We start from the raw sequence: 18,380 nt of genomic DNA on the forward strand, positions 1-18,380 counted from the left end.
AGCAGGCTACACTGCACACAGGTACTTACTTGTATGGGGGCAGTGTATGATGGCTGTGTGTGTGTGTGTGTATATATGGGGGCAGAGTGTGTGTGTGTGATGGCCATGTGTGTATAAAGGGGCAGTGTGTGTATATAGCAGCTGTGTATGTGTATATAGAAGCTGTGTATGTGTATATAGAAGTTGTGTATGTGTATGATGGCCATGTGTGTATACAGGGGCAGTGTGTGTCTATATAGTGGCAGTGTATATGCATATATAAGCTGTGTATGTGTATGATGGCCATGTGTGTATACAGGGGCAGTGTGTGTATATAGAGGCAGTGTATGTGTATATAGTGGCTGTATATGTGTGTATACAGGGGCAGTGTGTGTCTATATAGTGGCAGTGTATATGCATATAGAAGCTGTGTATGTGTATGATGGCCATGTGTGTATACAGGGGCAGTGTGTGTATATATGGTCGGTGTGAACAGGCGGCAAGTATTAATATGGCTACTAAGATGGTGGCCGGAAATAGATGCAGATATGTATAAATACAGTTCTATTCACTTTCTTTTTTGATATATTTATTTTTAGAAGTAGTATTAAAAGTGAGGTTTTAAAGTCTCAGATTATGTATTCAGTGCCATATACAGTCATAATGGTAAATGTTGGCACCCCTGAAATTTTTCAAGAAAAATAAGTATTTCTCACAGAAAAGGATTGCAGTAACACAGGTTTTGCTATACACATGTTTATTCCCTTTGTGTGTATTAGAACTAAACCAAAAAAGGGAGGAAAAAAAGCAAATTGGACATAATGTCACCAAACTCCAAAAATGGTCTGGGCAAAATTATTGGCACCCTTAACTTAAAGGAGTAGTCCAGTGGTGACTCAGTGGTGAGCAACTTATCCCCTATCCTAAGGATAGGGGATAAGTTGCAGATCGCGGGGGGTCCGACCGCTGGGGCTCCCTGCGATCTCCTGTACGGAGCCCCGACAGCCCGCGGGAAGGGGGCGTGTTGACCTCCGCACGAGGCGGCGGCCGACACGTCCCCTCAATACAACTCTATGGCAGAGCCAAAGCGCTGCCTTCGGCAATCTCCGGCTCTGCCATTGAGATGTATTGAGGGGGCGTGTCGGCCGCCGCCTCGTGGCCCCGTACATAGAGATCGCAGGGGGCCCCAGCGGTCGGACCCCCCGCGATCTCAAACTTATCCCCTATCCTTAGGATAGGGGATAAGTTTTTCACCACTGGACTACCCCTTTAATATTTGGTTGCACACCCTTTGGAAAAAATAACTGAAATCAGTGTCTTCCTATAACCATCAATAAGCTTCTTACACCTCTCAGCCGGAATGTTGGACCACTCTTCCTTTACAAACTGCTCGAGGTCTCTCTTATTGGAAGGCGCCTTTTCCCAACAGTAATTTAAGGATCTCTCCACAGGTGATCAATGGGATTTAGATCTGGACTCATTGCTGCCACTTCAGAACTCTCCAGCGCTTTGTTGCCATCCATTTCTGGGGGCTTTTTGACGTATGTTTGGGGTCATTGTCCTGCTGGAAGACCCAGGATCTCGGACGCAAACCCAGCTTTCTGACACTGGGCTGTACAGTGCGACCCAAAATCCGTTGGTAATCCTCAGATTTCATGATGTCTTGTACAAGGCCCCCAGTGCCAGAGGCAGCAAAACAACCCCAAAACATCATTGACCTCCACCATATGTCACTGGTGGACAAAATGCTCTATCTTGGTCTCATCTGTCCACAAGACGTTTTCCCAGAAGGATTTTGGTTAATCAAGTTCATTTTGGCAAAATGTAGTCTTGCTTTTTTATGTCTCAGTGTCAGCAGTGGGGTCCTCTAGGGTCCTCTCCATAGCGTTTCATTTCATTTAAATGTTGGCTGATAGTTCGCGCTGACTCTGATGCTCCCTGAGCCTGCAGGACAGCTTGAATATCTTTGGAACTTGTTTGGGGCTGCTTATCCACCATCCGGACTATCCTGCGTTTACACCTTTAATTAATTTTTCTCTTCCATCCATGCCCAGGGAGCTTATCTACAGTGCCATGGGTTGTAAACTTCTTGATAATGTTGCGCACTGTGGACAAAGGCAAATCTAGATCTCTTGAGATGGACTTGTGACCTTGAGATTGTTGATATTTTTCCACAATTTTGGTTCTCAAGTCCTCAGACAGTTCTCTTCTCCTCTTTCTGTTGTCCATGCTTAGTGTGGCACACACAGACACACAATGCCAAGACTAAGTGAACTTCTCTCCTTTTTGTCTGCTTTCAGGTGTGATTTTGATATTGCCCACACCTGTTACTTGCCCCAGGTGAGTTTAAAGGAACATCACATGCTTGAAACAATCTTATTTATCCACAATTTTGAAAGGGTGCCAATAATTTTGTCCAGACCATTTTTGGAGTTTGGTGTGACATTATGTCCAATTTGCTTTTTTCCTCCCTTTTTTGGGGTTAGTTCCAATACACACAAAGGGAATAAACATGTGTATAGCAAAACCTGTGTTACTGCAATCCTTTTCTGTGAGAATTTTATAGAAAAATGTCAGGGGTGCCAACATTTACGGCCATGACTATATGTGTGTATTGGCGCTGTATAGAGGCTGTGTACGCATATGGGGCTGTATATGTGTATTTTCTTAAGGTTGCAGGGTGTAAATGTACGTCCTGCCCCCCCTGCAGTTCTATGCTTCATAACCGGTTGGTTAGAGCTGGGACATGTGGCTAATGCCAGAGTTCACAAATCAGGGTGATGTCCAGCATTAACCACATTAGATGCCACAATCAAAGTTCATTGCAGCATCTAAAAGTATGAAAATAGGTTGCCAGATAGCCCAGAGGAGCTGATCAGGACCACAGCAAAATTGTGGTGTCCCGATCAACTCAGCGGAGGGTACCTATCTGCCTCCGGCTCGTCTGATCTGTGCTCCATTAGTGCAGAAAGCTTCAACAGCCTGTAGTAAGGTAGCGCCAATAACACTGATCAATTCTGTGCTATGGCACAGCACTGGTAAGTATATGCAATCTAAAAATTACCTGGGGGCGGGGAGGGGTTGAAGGGGGCCTTGACCTGTGTAAGGGGCCCCAAAATTTCTGATGGCAGCCCTGATGAGAAGGACCGGGGGGGGGGGGGGGGTGGGGGTGTCAGCTGTGTAATAATGATGAGGTTCTTAAGGTATATGGGGTGAAGAGGAGACTGAGGATGGAGTGCGTGGGGTGTATGGGGGTGATGAGGAGACTGAGGATGGAGTGCATGGGGTGATGAGGAGACTGAGGATGGAGTGCATGGGGTGATGAGGAGACTGAGGATGGAGTGCATGGGGTGATGAGGAGACTGAGGATGGGGTGCGTGAGGTGTATGGGGTGATGAGGAGACTGAGGATGGAGTGCATGGGGTGATGAGGAGACTGAGGATGGGGTGCGTGGGGTGTATGGGGTGATGAGGAGACTGAGGATGGAGTGCGTGGGGTGTATGGGATGATTCAGTGGTTGGTACAGTGTGTGGTAGTATTATATTCATGGAGTACAGTGGTTGGCAGTATTATATTCGGGGGTACAGTATTTGGCAGTATTATATTCAGAGGTACAGTATTTGGCAGTATTATATTCGGGGGTTTGCAGTATTATATTCAGGGGTACAGTGTGTGGTAGTATTATATTCAGGGGTACAGTGGATGGCAGTATTATATTCAGGGGTACAGTATTTGGCAGTATTATATTCAGGGGTACAGTGGTTGGCAGTATTATATTCAGGGGTACAGTGGTTGGCAGTATTATATTCAGGGGTACAGTGGTTGGCAGTATTATATTCAGGGTACAGTATTTGGCAAGGTTATAATGATTATTGTCATCATACAGAGGATGAGGATCTACTGACAAATTAAGGAACCAATGATGTCCAGGAGTCAGACTCTGCAGAGAAGATGGAAGAAATCCTGGTGTCTGGACCAGATGAAGAAGAAAAGTAAAGACAACAGAGAAGATGTCACTCAGGTCAGTGATATCATTGTGTATTTTCCTAACTGTCCCATCAGAGCTGTAGTCACTGATATCATTGTGTAGTCTCCTGACTGTCCCATCAGCTGTAGTCACTTCAGACATGATGGGAGTTGCAGCTTTCCAACATCTGAGGAGCCACTTGAACCAAGGTGATTGGTGGGGGTCCCATGAGTCAGATCCCCACCATTAAAATGGGCTGTTTATTTTAAAATGCCTGTGCCTATTTTTGGTCCCAGTCTGGCCCTGCCTGTAAGTCACTTCTATTACTAAGGAGCCAAGGAACCAGGGGGTGACAAGGGGTGTTGTGCTAAGTCCAGGGGTGCGAGTGTAAAGGGGAGCACTGCCCTCTGCCTCCCAGCTAGATACGGGTCAGCCTGACCCGGGGGAATACTCACGGGGCCTGGGCCGCACACTGAGAGGGACAGGGGCCACCCGGAGCCCACCTCAGGAGCCGTTCCATCCACCTGTGGTGGACAAGGCAAGTGGCGACACTACACGTAAGTGGAGGCCCTCCGGTGGGGTCTAGGTACATGAGGGGGCACAGTGCTGGGGGGGGGGGGGGCAAGGCACATTCTTTGCACAGGGGCCCTCTGCTGTCTGTGTCCGCCCCTGATGCTGCCAATGCACTGGGTGTGACCCTACCTATAAAGCCAGGATTTATGGAAAACAACTTGTACTTTACTCCTGGTACAGATTAATACAAAATACTCTGGAATAGCTCATATATGTAGTACAGTTCTTAATACTTTTAGTTCAGGAGCAAGTGGTAAAGTGTCACTAGCCACTGTTTGGAAGATATTTACAGATATTTACTTTGGTTGTTCTGGTGCTTGCATTTCTACTTCACGTTTGGTTAAGTTACTCCCTTGCTGTATGTGTTATGTGTTATAGGTCTTCCCTGGGCAGTTATGGTTCCTTTAGGCATAGACTGGCTTGTTCTTGCACTAATCTTGGGATGGTAACTTGTTTTTTTTCTCACTTGGGGATAGAGGAGGACAGTCCTTAGCATTAATTGGCTATGCCTGGGGGGGACATGTGACAGACATGTGACAGATTACTAATGTCCTTGCATTGTGCAATAGATTTATGTGTAGAAACTGTTAACCCCCTTACACTCTGCATAAGGCTCAGTGCATGCATGTAATACATGGAAACACAGAAAATACATTTATAATGTCATAAACTTACAGCATTTTAAAGACACCCCATCAAACCTTAACCCCTTGCCAAAAGTGGACGTTCATTAACGTCCATCTGTGATTCCTTAGTTATGACGCGCACCCAGTAGATCCCGGTTGCTTTAAGCAACCAGGACCCACGGCTAATGCCGGAAATCGCTGATCGGGCTGATGTCCGGCATTAACCCTTAAGACGTGGTGATCAAACTTTGCTGGTTAGCTCAGTGGTGCTGTTCGGGACCTTCGCTGTGAATTCACAGCTTCCCGAACAGCTTGCAGGAAGCTACCTGCCTCCTTGCTCTCCGATCACTGAAGACTGCTCTGTGCCTGAGATCCAGGCAGGAGCAGTCAAGCGGCAGAAACACTGATCAATGCTATTCTATGGTATAGCATTGAACAGTATGAGAGATCAATGTAATGCATGTTATAGTCACCTATGGGAGCTATAACATTGCAACAAAAAAAAAAAGTGAAAAAAAAAAAAAAGTTAATAAAGATCATTTAACCCCTCCCCTAATAAAAGTTTGAATCACCCCCCTTCCCATTTAAAAAAAAAAACTGCGTAAATAAAAATAAAGATAAACATATGTGGTATCGCCGCATACATAAATGTCCGAACTTAATATATAGTTAATTAAACAGCACGGTCAATGGCGTACAGGCAAAAAAATTCCACAGTCCAAAATAGCGTATTTTTGGTCACTTTTTATATCATGAAAAAATGAATAAAAAACGATCCAAAAATCTGATCAATACAAAAATTGTACTGCTAAAAACTCAGATCACGGCGTAAAAATTAGCCCTCATACTGCCCCGTATGCGGAAAAATAAAAATGTTATAGGGGTCAGAAAATGACAATTTTAAAGGGGTATTCCAGGAAAAAATTTCTTTTTATATATCAACTGGCTCCAGAAAGTTAAACAGATTTGTAAATTGCTTCTATTAAAAAATCTTAATCCGTCCAATAATTATCAGCTGCTGAATTTGAGTTGTTCTTTTCTGTCTGACAACAATGCTCTTTGCTGACATCTCTGTCTGTCTTGGGAACTGCAGAGATTAGAATGGGTTTGCTATGGGGATTTGCTTCTACCCTGGACAGTTCCCGAGACAGGTGTCATCAGAGAGCACTTAGACAAAAAAAAGAACAACTCAACTTCAGCAGCTCACAAGTACTAAAAGGATTAAGATTTTTTAATAGAAGTAATTTACAAATCTGTTTAACTTTCTGGAGCCCTCAAATATTACAAAATTGTGTTTTGTCTTAAATTTTGTCTTTAATTGTCTTTAAATTTTGTCGCACAATGATTTTAAATTTTTTTGCTTTATATTTTTGGGTGACATGACTGATGTCATTACAAAGTAGAATTGGTGGCGCATAAAATAAGCCATCATATGGATTTTTGGGTGCAAAATTGAAAGGGTTATGATTTTTTAAAGGTAAGGAGGAAAAAATGAAAGTGCAAAAACGGAAAAACGCTCGATCTTTAAGGGGAAAGGGGATAAGATAGGGGATAAGATTTCTTATCGCGGGGGTCCCGCCAATGGGGACCCCCGCGTTCTCCCTGCTGCACCCGGCATTCAATTAGAGCGTCGGGTGCAGTGCCAGAGGCGCGTGACGTCACACCCGCTCGTGATGTCACGGCCATGCCCCCTCAATGCAAGTCTATAGGAGGGGACATGATGGTCATCACGCCCCCTCCCATAGACCTGCATTGAAGGGGTGTGCCCATGATGTCACGAGCAGGGCGTGGCCATGATGTCATGAGCCTCTGCCCTGCATCACTAGTCATCTGGCACAGAGCGAAGTTTGCTCCGTGCACCTGATGTCTGGGGTGCTGCAGCCGAGATCAGACATCTTATCCCCTATCCTAATTTCCTCGCAATAATGCATAAAGCATATGGAGGTAAAGTCCCATATATTTTTATGGGTGCTGTTGTATGGCTCCATGCAACTAATGTGGGATGAGATCCAAGTGTAAAATCAAGAAAGGTCAACCAACAGTTTAATTCTACAGTGCACCAACAGCTGATAAAGAAATAAGGTATAAAAGGTATAATATGTAACAAAGTGTTCAATCAAATGACTAATGTTTGAATTTTTCATGCCTTTTTATGTCTTTATGTCTTGAAGATGAAGAAGTGAGTCCTGACCTACAGTATGAAGATGTTAATGGCGCTGTAAATGGCAACCTCTATAGCAGATAAGAGTTGGTGTATTTCACTCATATACAGGCACGAGATAAGAGAAAGTGTAATTACACATAGTGACAACCCCAACTCGTATACATCTGTCAAGTTACTGTGAACAGCCCTTTTAATTTGTGTGGATGTTTAATTAGATATAGATCAAATATAATGTACTGAAATTTGTTTAAATTGATTCTGTTTTCCTTTATTTTCCTTTATTTTTTCCATTACAGAAACTCTGAACAAGTGAGACAGAACTATACAGCAATCTGGTCTAGTCCCCGAAGAGTTACATAGCTCTTTCCACCGTAAAACAAAGAACTATTTATGAACAAAGCAATTTCACACTTTGGATATGTGCTCTCTATAGAATGAAGACATGTCAGTACTGAAAATGAGATTTTTTAATTCTTATGCATACAAATATTTTAATCATTAGCTTATTTAATTGTGGGGAACGTTCCAATGTGCATCTAGCAGGGGACCTGGAATGTTTTGTTTCTCACTTTGTGTATGGGTGCATAATTATGTGTACATGCCTTGGTGTTCTGTGTAGTCATTAAATAGCTCTTTGATGAATATTAGTACAGGGAATTCATACCATACCTGCACAGCCCGTAAGGCCTTGTCGGCACTCAGAACTCCACCATCATGCTCACAGCAGACAACTTCTCCGGGCTTTAGAACAAATCCTGGACATTTCTGCTTGAATTGTTCTTGAGTCAGAGGCTCCCATGATAAATGCCTTTCTTCCATATTCTTACATATTGTCTGAAACTCTTCATTACCAGATGGGGCTATGACCACAAGGCCCGTTTTCCTGTGGACATATTGTAAGACATTCTTAAAATTTATCAAACTGAAATCAACTCAGCTCTAGTCGACCAACAAGGATCATGTCATACATCAGAGGAAAAGGACATTGGTCTTATAACTCAAACAATCCAAATTGGACATTCCATTAAATCTGTTAATATCAGTAGTTAAAAAGATTGCGCACTAAGCAGTCTGGCACTACGAGGATATTCGGAGACAGGTGGAGGTAGATATATACTGCTGGGTGCAGGTGTATGGTGGTGCTCTGGTTAACTTGACAATTTAATCTTCATAATGTTACAAGAGATATAGGAAAAACTGGCAACTCACCAAGTTAAATTCTTCCGACTTCTTTGTTGAAATAAATACTCACATATAATGCCATAGGGAGGGGACATATGCAGGAGGGATACCTCAGACGACAAGCTCTGTTTCGTACTTAGTACTTCATCCGGCCATATCACACTGTCTGGATAAGTACACTATATACACCCCATTACAGCCCATTAGTGACCACCCACACACGTGATCTGCAACTTCTGTGAAGAGGCAGAGCAGATCACAGGTATATCACTGTATCAGCCTTCTCATTTAACCCTAAAGGGCCCTTTGCATTCGATCTAAATATGCATTGCAGCTCCGTTCTTAGAAGCGTTTTTTCAGTATTCTCTCCTTCTCTGTGCTCTAATTTTCGAGACCTACAAAGGCGAATCCACATGTCACTACATGGGGCGGGAAGGCAAGGCGGGAAGGGAAGTAGGCGGTATGACTCTGAATCACATGCAGGATGCAGCCTATCAGCAGCCAGTCACCCCTGACCCCTGTGATGTCACAGCCCTATATATTCGGCAGCCATTTTACGGCTCGTCATTTCATTCATTACACTGCAGAGAGATAGGACGGATATCGATGTGTGTGTGTGTTACACAGAAAAGTTTGTTGCAGCTTGTTTACCTCTTAGCCAAATCAGCCTTCTGTAGGACACAGAGCACAGCGGTTTTGCACAGAAATTAATTCTTATTGCAGCGCTTAACCCCTCAGTCACTGTGAACACCATTGTATTACAGAGAGGGGATGAGAGCTGTGTGTTGCCTCAGCTGCAGAAACGTTTTCACATGAGGAAGAAATAATTTTTTAGGGCAAATCTGTGTCTTTGTTCCACAACAACTGACTGGTGTTTTACTAAAATACGTTTTTTTAAGCGTACTGTACCGCATTTTTCTGCCCTCATAAGTGCATACCACATACGTACATCTACGTTGAGTACTATTTTGTACCTGTTAATCTGTCAAGGGCCGAGATACTGTGAAAATCCAGGAAAAAGTAATTACTGGCTGGTGTTTTACTAAAATACGATTTTTAAGCGTACTGTACTTCTTTTTTCTGCCCTCATAAGTGCATACAGCATACGTACATCTAAGTAGTGTATAATTTTGTACCTGTTAATCTGTCAAGGGCCTAGATACTGTGAAAGTCCAGGCAAATATACTCACCAGCTTGTGTTGTACTCAGATACTTTTTTAAGTGTACTGTAGCGCATTTTTATGCCCTCATAAGTGCATACCCCATACATACATCTAAGTAGTGTACTAATTTGTACCTGTTAATCTGTCAAGGGCCTAGATACTTTGAAAGTCCAGCCAAAAGTACTCACTGGCTGGTGTTCGACTCAGATACTTTTTTAAGCGTACTGTACCGCATTTTTTGCCCTCATAAGTGCATACCACATACATACATCTACGTAGAGTACTATTTTGTACCTGTTAATCTGTCAAGGGCCTAGATACTACGAAAGTCCAGGCAAAAGTACTCACCAACTTGTGTTGTACTCAGATACCTTTTTAAGCGTACTGTACTGCATTTTTTGCCCTCATAAGTGCATACCACATACATACATCTAAGTAGAGTACTATTTTGTACCTGTTAATATGTCAAGGGCCTAGATACTGTGAAAGTCCAGGCAAAAGTACTCACCAGCTGGTGCTTTTACACAGATACTTTTTTAAGTGTAATGTACCGCATTTTTCTGCCCTCATAAGTGCATACCACATACGTACATCTAAGTAGTGTACTATTTTGTACCTGTTAATCCGTCAAGGGCCTAGATACTGTGAAAGTCCAGGCAAAACTAATCACCCGCTGGTGTTTAACTAACATATGTTTTTTTTTTAACATACTGTACCGCATTTTTCTGCCCTCATAAGTGCATATTACATATGTACATCTAAGAAGTGTACTATTTTGTACCTGGACCTAGATACAGTTAAAGTTTAGGCAAAAGTACTCACAGGCTGGTGTTGTACTCAGATACTTTTTAAGTGTATTGTAGCGCATTTTTCTACCCTCATAAGTGCATACTACATACGTACATCTAAGTAGTGTACTATTCTGTACCTGTTAATCTGTCAAGGGCCTAGATAGAGTTAAAGGTTAGGCAAAAGTACTCACAGGCTGGTGTTGTACTCAGATACTTTTTAAGTGTATTGTAGCGCATTTTTCTACCCTCATAAGTGCATACCACATACGTACATCTAAGTAGTGTACTATTTTGTACCTGTTAATCCGTCAAGGGCCTAGATACTGTGAAAGTCCAGGCAAAACTAATCACCCGCTGGTGTTTAACTAACATACGTTTTTTTTTAACATACTGTACCGCATTTTTCTGCCCTCATAAGTACATATTACATATGTACATCTAAGAAGTGTACTATTTTGTACCTGGACCTAGATACAGTTAAAGTTTAGGCAAAAGTACTCACAGGCTGGTGTTGTACTCAGATACTTTTTAAGTGTATTGTAGCGCATTTTTCTACCCTCATAAGTGCATACCACATACGTACATCTAAGTAGTGTACTATTCTGTACCTGTTAATCTGTCAAGGGCCTAGATAGAGTTAAAGTTTAGGCAAAAGTACTCACCGGCTGGTGTTGTACTCAGATACTTTTTAAGTGTATTGGAGCGCATTTTTCTACCCTCATAAGTGCATACCACATACGTACATCTAAGTAGTGTACTATTTTGTACCTGTTAATCCGTCAAGGGCCTAGATACTGTGAAAGTCCAGGCAAAACTAATCACCCGCTGGTGTTTAACTAACATACGTTTTTTTTTTAACATACTGTACCGCATTTTTCTGCCCTCATAAGTGCATATTACATATGTACATCTAAGAAGTGTACTATTTTGTACCTGGACCTAGATACAGTTAAAGTTTAGGCAAAAGTACTCACAGGCTGGTGTTGTACTCAGATACTTTTTAAGTGTATTGTAGCGCATTTTTCTACCCTCATAAGTGCATACCACATACGTACATCTAAGTAGTGTACTATTCTGTACCTGTTAATCTGTCAAGGGCCTAGATAGAGTTAAAGTTTAGGCAAAAGTACTCACAGGCTGGTGTTGTACTCAGATACTTTTTAAGTGTATTGTAGCGCATTTTTCTACCCTCATAAGTGCATACCACATACGTACATCTAAGTAGTGTACTATTTTGTACCTGTTAATCCGTCAAGGGCCTAGATACTGTGAAAGTCCAGGCAAAACTAATCACCCGCTGGTGTTTAACTAACATACCTTTTTTTTTAACATACTGTACCGCATTTTTCTGCCCTCATAAGTGCATATTACATATGTACATCTAAGAAGTGTACTATTTTGTACCTGGACCTAGATACAGTTAAAGTTTAGGCAAAAGTACTCACAGGCTGGTGTTGTACTCAGATACTTTTTAAGTGTATTGTAGCGCATTTTTCTACCCTCATAAGTGCATACTACATACGTACATCTAAGTAGTGTACTATTCTGTACCTGTTAATCTGTCAAGGGCCTAGATAGAGTTAAAGTTTAGGCAAAAGTACTCACCGGCTGGTGTTGTACTCAGATACTTTTTAAGTGTATTGTAGCGCATTTTTCTACCCTCATAAGTGCATACCACATACGTACATCTAAGTAGTGTACTATTTTGTACCTGTTAATCCGTCAAGGGCCTAGATACTGTGAAAGTCCAGGCAAAACTAATCACCCGCTGGTGTTTAACTAACATACGTTTTTTTTTAACATACTGTACCGCATTTTTCTGCCCTCATAAGTGCATATTACATATGTACATCTAAGAAGTGTACTATTTTGTACCTGAACCTAGATACAGTTAAAGTTTAGGCAAAAGTACTCACAGGCTGGTGTTGTACTCAGATACTTTTTAAGTGTATTGTAGCGCATTTTTCTACCCTCATAAGTGCATACCATATACGTACATCTAAGTAGTGTACTATTCTGTACCTGTTAATCTGTCAAGGGCCTAGATAGAGTTAAAGTTTAGGCAAAAGTACTCACAGGCTGGTGTTGTACTCAGATACTTTTTAAGTGTATTGTAGCGCATTTTTCTACCCTCATAAGTGCATACCACATACGTACATCTAAGTAGTGTACTATTTTGTACCTGTTAATCTGTCAAGGGCCTAGATACTGTGAAAGTCCAGGAAAAAGTACTCACCGGACGGTGTTTTCACTCAGATACTTTTTTAAGTGTACTGAAGCGCATTTTTCTGCCCTCATAAGTGTATACCACATACGTACATCTAAGTAGTGTACTATTTTGTACCTGTTAATATGTCAAGGGCCTAGATACTGTGAAAGTCCAGGAAAAAGTACTCACCATCTAGTGTTTTTACTCAGATACTTTTTTAAGTGTACTGTAGCGCATTTTTCTGCCCTCATAAGTGCATACCATGTATGTATGTACTAAGTATGTCAGGCAGAGAAGTGCCAGGATGTGCACAGAGGAGTGGCAGAGGCCTAAATTCATTAGGCAGAGGTCACAGCAGACTAGGGGTGAGTGGCAGCAGGAGTTGCAGCGAGAGGCCTGAGCTCCCGGTATCAGCTAGCAGTTGTGTCTCGACCAGCAACCCATCTGCCATCAATTGGTTAACACGGTCATCCACTTAATCACAAGTGACATCTGACACCCCCAGTCAACAGTCGGTGGATTCCTCAGACACAACCCTCAGTTGGCATGGCTGGGAGCAGTCCCTGTACTACCATTGCCTCTGTCCTATTCTGTTCCCTCCCCTAAAGAAGTAGCGGCAGATGTCTCCTCCATTTCTTGGCTGGGCAGTAGCTGCTGACTGTCCTCTATTAGATCGTCCTCACCATTCAGTGAGGATAATTTAATAGAGGACATTCAGCAGATACTGCCCAGCCAAGAAATGGAGGCGACATCTGCCGCTTCCCCCGCTAGGCGGACAAGTGGTGATGAGGAGAGTGATGTGGAAGGCAATGTTGCCAGGGTTCAGGGTCCTGATGCAGACACTGTTGAGGAACCTGAGGAGGACATCAGTGAAGTGCAGACACTTGTTGATGATGATGAAGCCGATTGCAATTGGGAGTTGATGATGAAGGGGCTTCATCATCATCAGGAGGAGAGTTGCAGGTTGCCCGTGAGGCAGCAGCTGAGCCAGCAAGATGGTAGCATGGTTGGCAGTCAGCATGGTGGCAGAAGTGGAAATTCTGGAGCCAAACGTGCCCAGGGGTGACCACCTGCTTCGCGGCAGCCTACCTTCCAGGGAGGTAGTGGAAAAGGTGTCCCTGTAGACGGCGGCAGTAGCAGTCAATTAGTGCGGACTGTTGGTGGGAAAATCAGCTACTCGGCGTTGTGGCAGTTTTTCATCAAGGATCCGGGGGAGGTTCACATAGCCACATGCAAGATATGTCGGTGAAGCGTGACCAGGGTCCCAATATTGGCACCACAGCCCTGCGTCATCATATGCTTCGCCACCATAAAGCCGCCTGGGAGAACCGTGGCTACGATGTAGTGGTCCAGCCTACTGCATCACCCAGTGGCACGCTACTCCCTCTTTCAGCCAGCCAAGGCTCCACCACCTCAGCCAAAGGGGGCTGTGTGTCATACCCTCTAGAGATGAGCGAACTTTTCAAAAATTCGATTCGGCCTATTCGCCGAATTTTCCGATAAAGTTTGTTTTGATCCAAATTTTTTCACGGCGAATCTATATTAAAAAAGGCTATTTCTAGCCTACATACAGCCTCTATAGGGGTATGGAATACTTTGCTGTTTTCTAAAACGCATATGGAGTGTGCTGGGTTAGTGAAATAATACTGTTATTCAGAATAACATGCAGATTACCGGCATCGCTTTTAGAATCACTGCCGCACAGCAGCACAATTACAGAGCCTGGTGGTGGCATCAGTGTCAGGAGACCATATAGTGACTGAATGACAGAGCGTGGAGGTGTTGGCAGCATGAGGAGACCATATAGTGGCTGAAAGGCACAGCGTGGAGGTGTTGGCAGCATGACACAGCTTGGATGAGACTGAAGCATGAGGACACCATATAGTGGCTGAATGACACTGCGTGGAGGTGTTGGCAGCATGAGGACACCATATAGTGGCTGAATGACACAGCTTGGATGAAGCTGAAGCATGAGGACACCATATAGTGGCTGAATGACACAGCGTGAAGGTGTTGGCAGCATGAGGAGACCATATATTGGCTGAATGGCACAGCGTGGAGGTGTTGGCAGCATGAGGACACCACATAGTGGCTTAATGACACAGCATGGACATGTTGTCAGCATGAGGAGACCATATAGTGGATAAATGGCACAGCCCGGAGTTGCCAGCAGCATGAGTAGGCACTAGGCCTTCACAATCCCTAGGATTAAAAGATGAATTAAGAAATTTATACCGAAGATTTTGGATAGCGGGTGCTACCTATGAGAAAATTTGAAATTCCCAGACCCAGGCCCAACAGCGGCATCAGTAACCCATATATTGCTGAATGACACAGCCTTGAGTTGGCTGATGCACGAGTACACACCAGGGCTTCACAATCCCCCCAAAAAACACCACAATTTTAGAAATTTTTGGAAAAGATTTTGGATAGCGGGTGCTACCTATGAGAAAATTTAAAATTACCAGACCCAGGCACAGCAGCACCCTCTTTTTTTTTATTTGAAAATGAAAACAAACTTTGAGTGTCCCGGACCCCATCGTGTGGGTACGAAGGACCAAATCCAACAAGCCCCCACAGCAACATCAGTAAAGCATATATTGCCTGAATGACACAGCCTGGAGTTGGCTGATTCACGAGTACACAGCAGGGCTTCACAATTCCCCCCCCCCCCAAAACACTACAATTTTAGAAATTTTTGAAAAAGATTTTGGATAGCGGGTGCTACCTATGAGAAAATTTGAAATCACCAGACCCAGGCCCCACAGTGGCATCAGTAACACATATATTGTCTGAACGACACAGCCTGGAGTTGGCTGATGCACGAGTCCCCCCCAAAAAACACCACAATTTTAGAATTTTTTTAAAAAGATTTTGGATAGCGGGTGCTACCCATGAGAAAATTTTAAATTCCCAGACCCAGGCCCAGCAGCGCCATCATTTTTTTATTTGAAATTTAAAACAACCTTTGCGTGTCCCGGACACCAGCGTTTGGGTACGAAGAACCAAATCCAACAAGCCCCCACAGGGCTCATGTGGCCGTGAGATTTAGGCGCAACGTCTCCATTGCCCTGACCGGCCATTGTTTCCAAGACTTCTCGCCAAGGCAAACCATGTAAAGAGCAAAGTGACACCGCCGTGACCTGCACACATGGTATGCTGAAGGGCCACTGAGACTTGTCCGGGCAGTGGAGGCTTAAGACACAGTGGAGGATGTGGAGGCGGAGTAGCACACTGTCGCAGGACCAACGGGCTGACAGAGTGTAGCAGGAAGCAGCATTGAGTACACACCAGGGCTTCAGAATCCCAAAGAAAAAACAACCATTTCTAAAATAATTTTAAGAATATTTAGGACGGTGGGTGCTACCTATATATTGCCTGAATGACACAGCCTGGAGTTCGCTGATGCATGAGTACATACTAGGGCTTCACAATCCCTCCAAAAAAACACAACAATTGTAGAAATTTATGAAGAAGACTTTTGGATAGCGGGTGCTACCTATGAGAAAATTTTTAATTCCCAGACCCAGGCCCAGCAGCGCCATCAGTAAACCATATATTGCCTGAATGACACAGGCTGGAGTTGGCTGATGCATGAGTATGCACCAAAGCTTCACAATCCCTAATAAAAAAGACAAACATTTTTGACAAAAAATGTTAATGAAAATTTAGGACAGCGAGTGCTCTCTATATATTACCAGAATGATGCAGCCTGGAGTTGGCTGCAGCATGAGGAGACCATTGAAATGTGTGATTTTTTTATTTGAAATTGAAATCAAAATTTGTGTCCCGGACCTTGCCATGTGGGTACAAAGGACCTAATCTCACAAGCACCCACAGGGCTCATGTGGCCGTAAGATGTAGGCACAACATCTCCGTAGCCCTGACCGGCCATTTTTTGTTTTTGTACCTTTGTTTAAGAACAAGCGCATATCCAAGAGTCCAGAAGACTCTATAATGCAGGACGGTGGACCCCCAAAAGACATTCTTCTATAAAATTATTTTTTATGAAATAAAGAAGCAGAGTTCATCCCTCTGCGTATTTTTTTGAAAATTTTACTTAAAAAATCACACGCAACAATCGTTCAATGGTGTAATGGTTATTATTGTGGAAAATTCAAGTTTATTACTGTGATAATTATCAGAAAATTTGAAAAAAAACACTACCCAAGAGTGTTTAATAACCCCATACATTACACCATAAATGTTAAAATTTAAATTAAGCATGTATGTATGTATTTCAAAAATCCTAAAATTAAAGGCCCAAGCCCAGAAGCATCGTGAAGTCAAGTAGTTCCTGAAACACACAGGAGCAGTCAGGAGTAGGCATCAGCAGTTCCCAAGAGACTTTAATAACCCCTTACATTGCACGATCACTCGCGAGATCGAGCAATAACAGGTGTGTTATGCCCTCAGATGTCCGGGGCTGTACGCACGCAACTCTGAAAGGACCAGCGTGTGTCTATCTTTCACCGACAGGTGCGGGTAACCCGCTGAACCCCGTTCGTGATAGGGATTGCAATTATTTGCCAGGAAAGAAGAATCACAACTAAGCGCGGGTCATAAGCTCGGGTTCATTAAGTTCCTGCCCTTTGTACACACCGCATGTCTCTACTACCGATTGGATGGTTTAGTGAGGTCCTCGGATCGTCCCCGGCGGGGTAGGAGAAGGCCCTAGCAGTGCGCCGAGAATTTAAAGACCATTGTTGAAATTTGCATTAAGCATGTATTAGCTACTGCTAAACTTCCAAAAAATTGAAGGCCCAAGGCCTGAGGCATCAGGGAGGCAATTATTTCCTGAAAGACACAGAATGAGTCAGGAGCAGTCATTCGCAGTACCCAAGAGGGTTTCATAACCATCCTCTTACATTTAAAGATCAATGTTGATATTTGCATTAAGCATGTATTTAGCTACTGCTAAACATCCAAAAATTTAAGGCCCAAGGCCTTAGGGCAGGGAGGCAAGTAGTTCCTGAAAGACACAGGATGAGTATGGAGCGGGGGGCGTGGCTTGACGCGCTAGCAAGAGGAAGCATGTTCTGAGAGCTCCCGCCGGACCGGACTGAAAACGGGCTGAATATTAGGTTATGGGCGGCAGATCCCAGTCCAAACGAAAGAAGGAGCTAGCGGTACCCTCGGCGCCACCTCCAGGTGGTATTGCCCGTTATTTCACCCCTTTACCAGCAGACCAGCCAGCCCTGGTTGAGACGCGGCCACGAGGCGTCATTCCCTCACAGCAGGGCTTACCGGAAGGGAGGAGTGAGCCGACTCTGCACGGCAGCAGCAGCAGACGTCCCGGCAGACGAGGTGAATCGTGACTGGCGGCACCTCACGGGACTTGTCTGCATCCCCCTGCAGCACGGCGTGCGCGACTCTCAAAGTAAGTGGCGCTGCCTCCCTCCAATGCCAGGGCCCCACCGTGCCTCTGCCTCCGCAGCTATCCCACGCTGCTGCGTCACAGGTCCCAGTAACAGCGCGGGCCTGTGAAGTATCGTGCCCGACCGCTCACCACTGTGATCCTGCGGGAGGCTTAGGTGTCTCTCCCTCCCCTGCCCACAAGTGCTTGCCTGGAGGCCTGCCCGCTGCCCGCTTCATCTGGCGCAATAATGCCCCGACATCAGCCCACTAAGCAGTCGGGTGCCACTGTACACCCTGCGCCCACCTACCTTGCTGTGGCGCAGACAGGGACAGACAATTCAAAATCTGCTGGGACTAAACCCCTGACA

General features: G+C 44.0%; 1 protein-coding gene across 1 annotated transcript in view; it reads right to left on the reverse strand.

Moving 5' to 3' along the window:
- The window catches only part of PIPOX (pipecolic acid and sarcosine oxidase), a 155,598-nt gene that overhangs the window by 46,915 nt on the left and 90,303 nt on the right, over nt 1-18,380 (reverse strand). The window contains exon 3 of the mRNA XM_056559050.1: nt 7,979-8,192. Coding sequence (XP_056415025.1) covers nt 7,979-8,192 — 214 coding nt within the window. The remainder of the gene's footprint in view (nt 1-7,978; nt 8,193-18,380) is intronic.

Source organism: Hyla sarda, chromosome 2, assembly GCF_029499605.1.
Source record: "Hyla sarda isolate aHylSar1 chromosome 2, aHylSar1.hap1, whole genome shotgun sequence".
Classification (NCBI taxonomy): Eukaryota; Metazoa; Chordata; class Amphibia; order Anura; family Hylidae; genus Hyla; species Hyla sarda.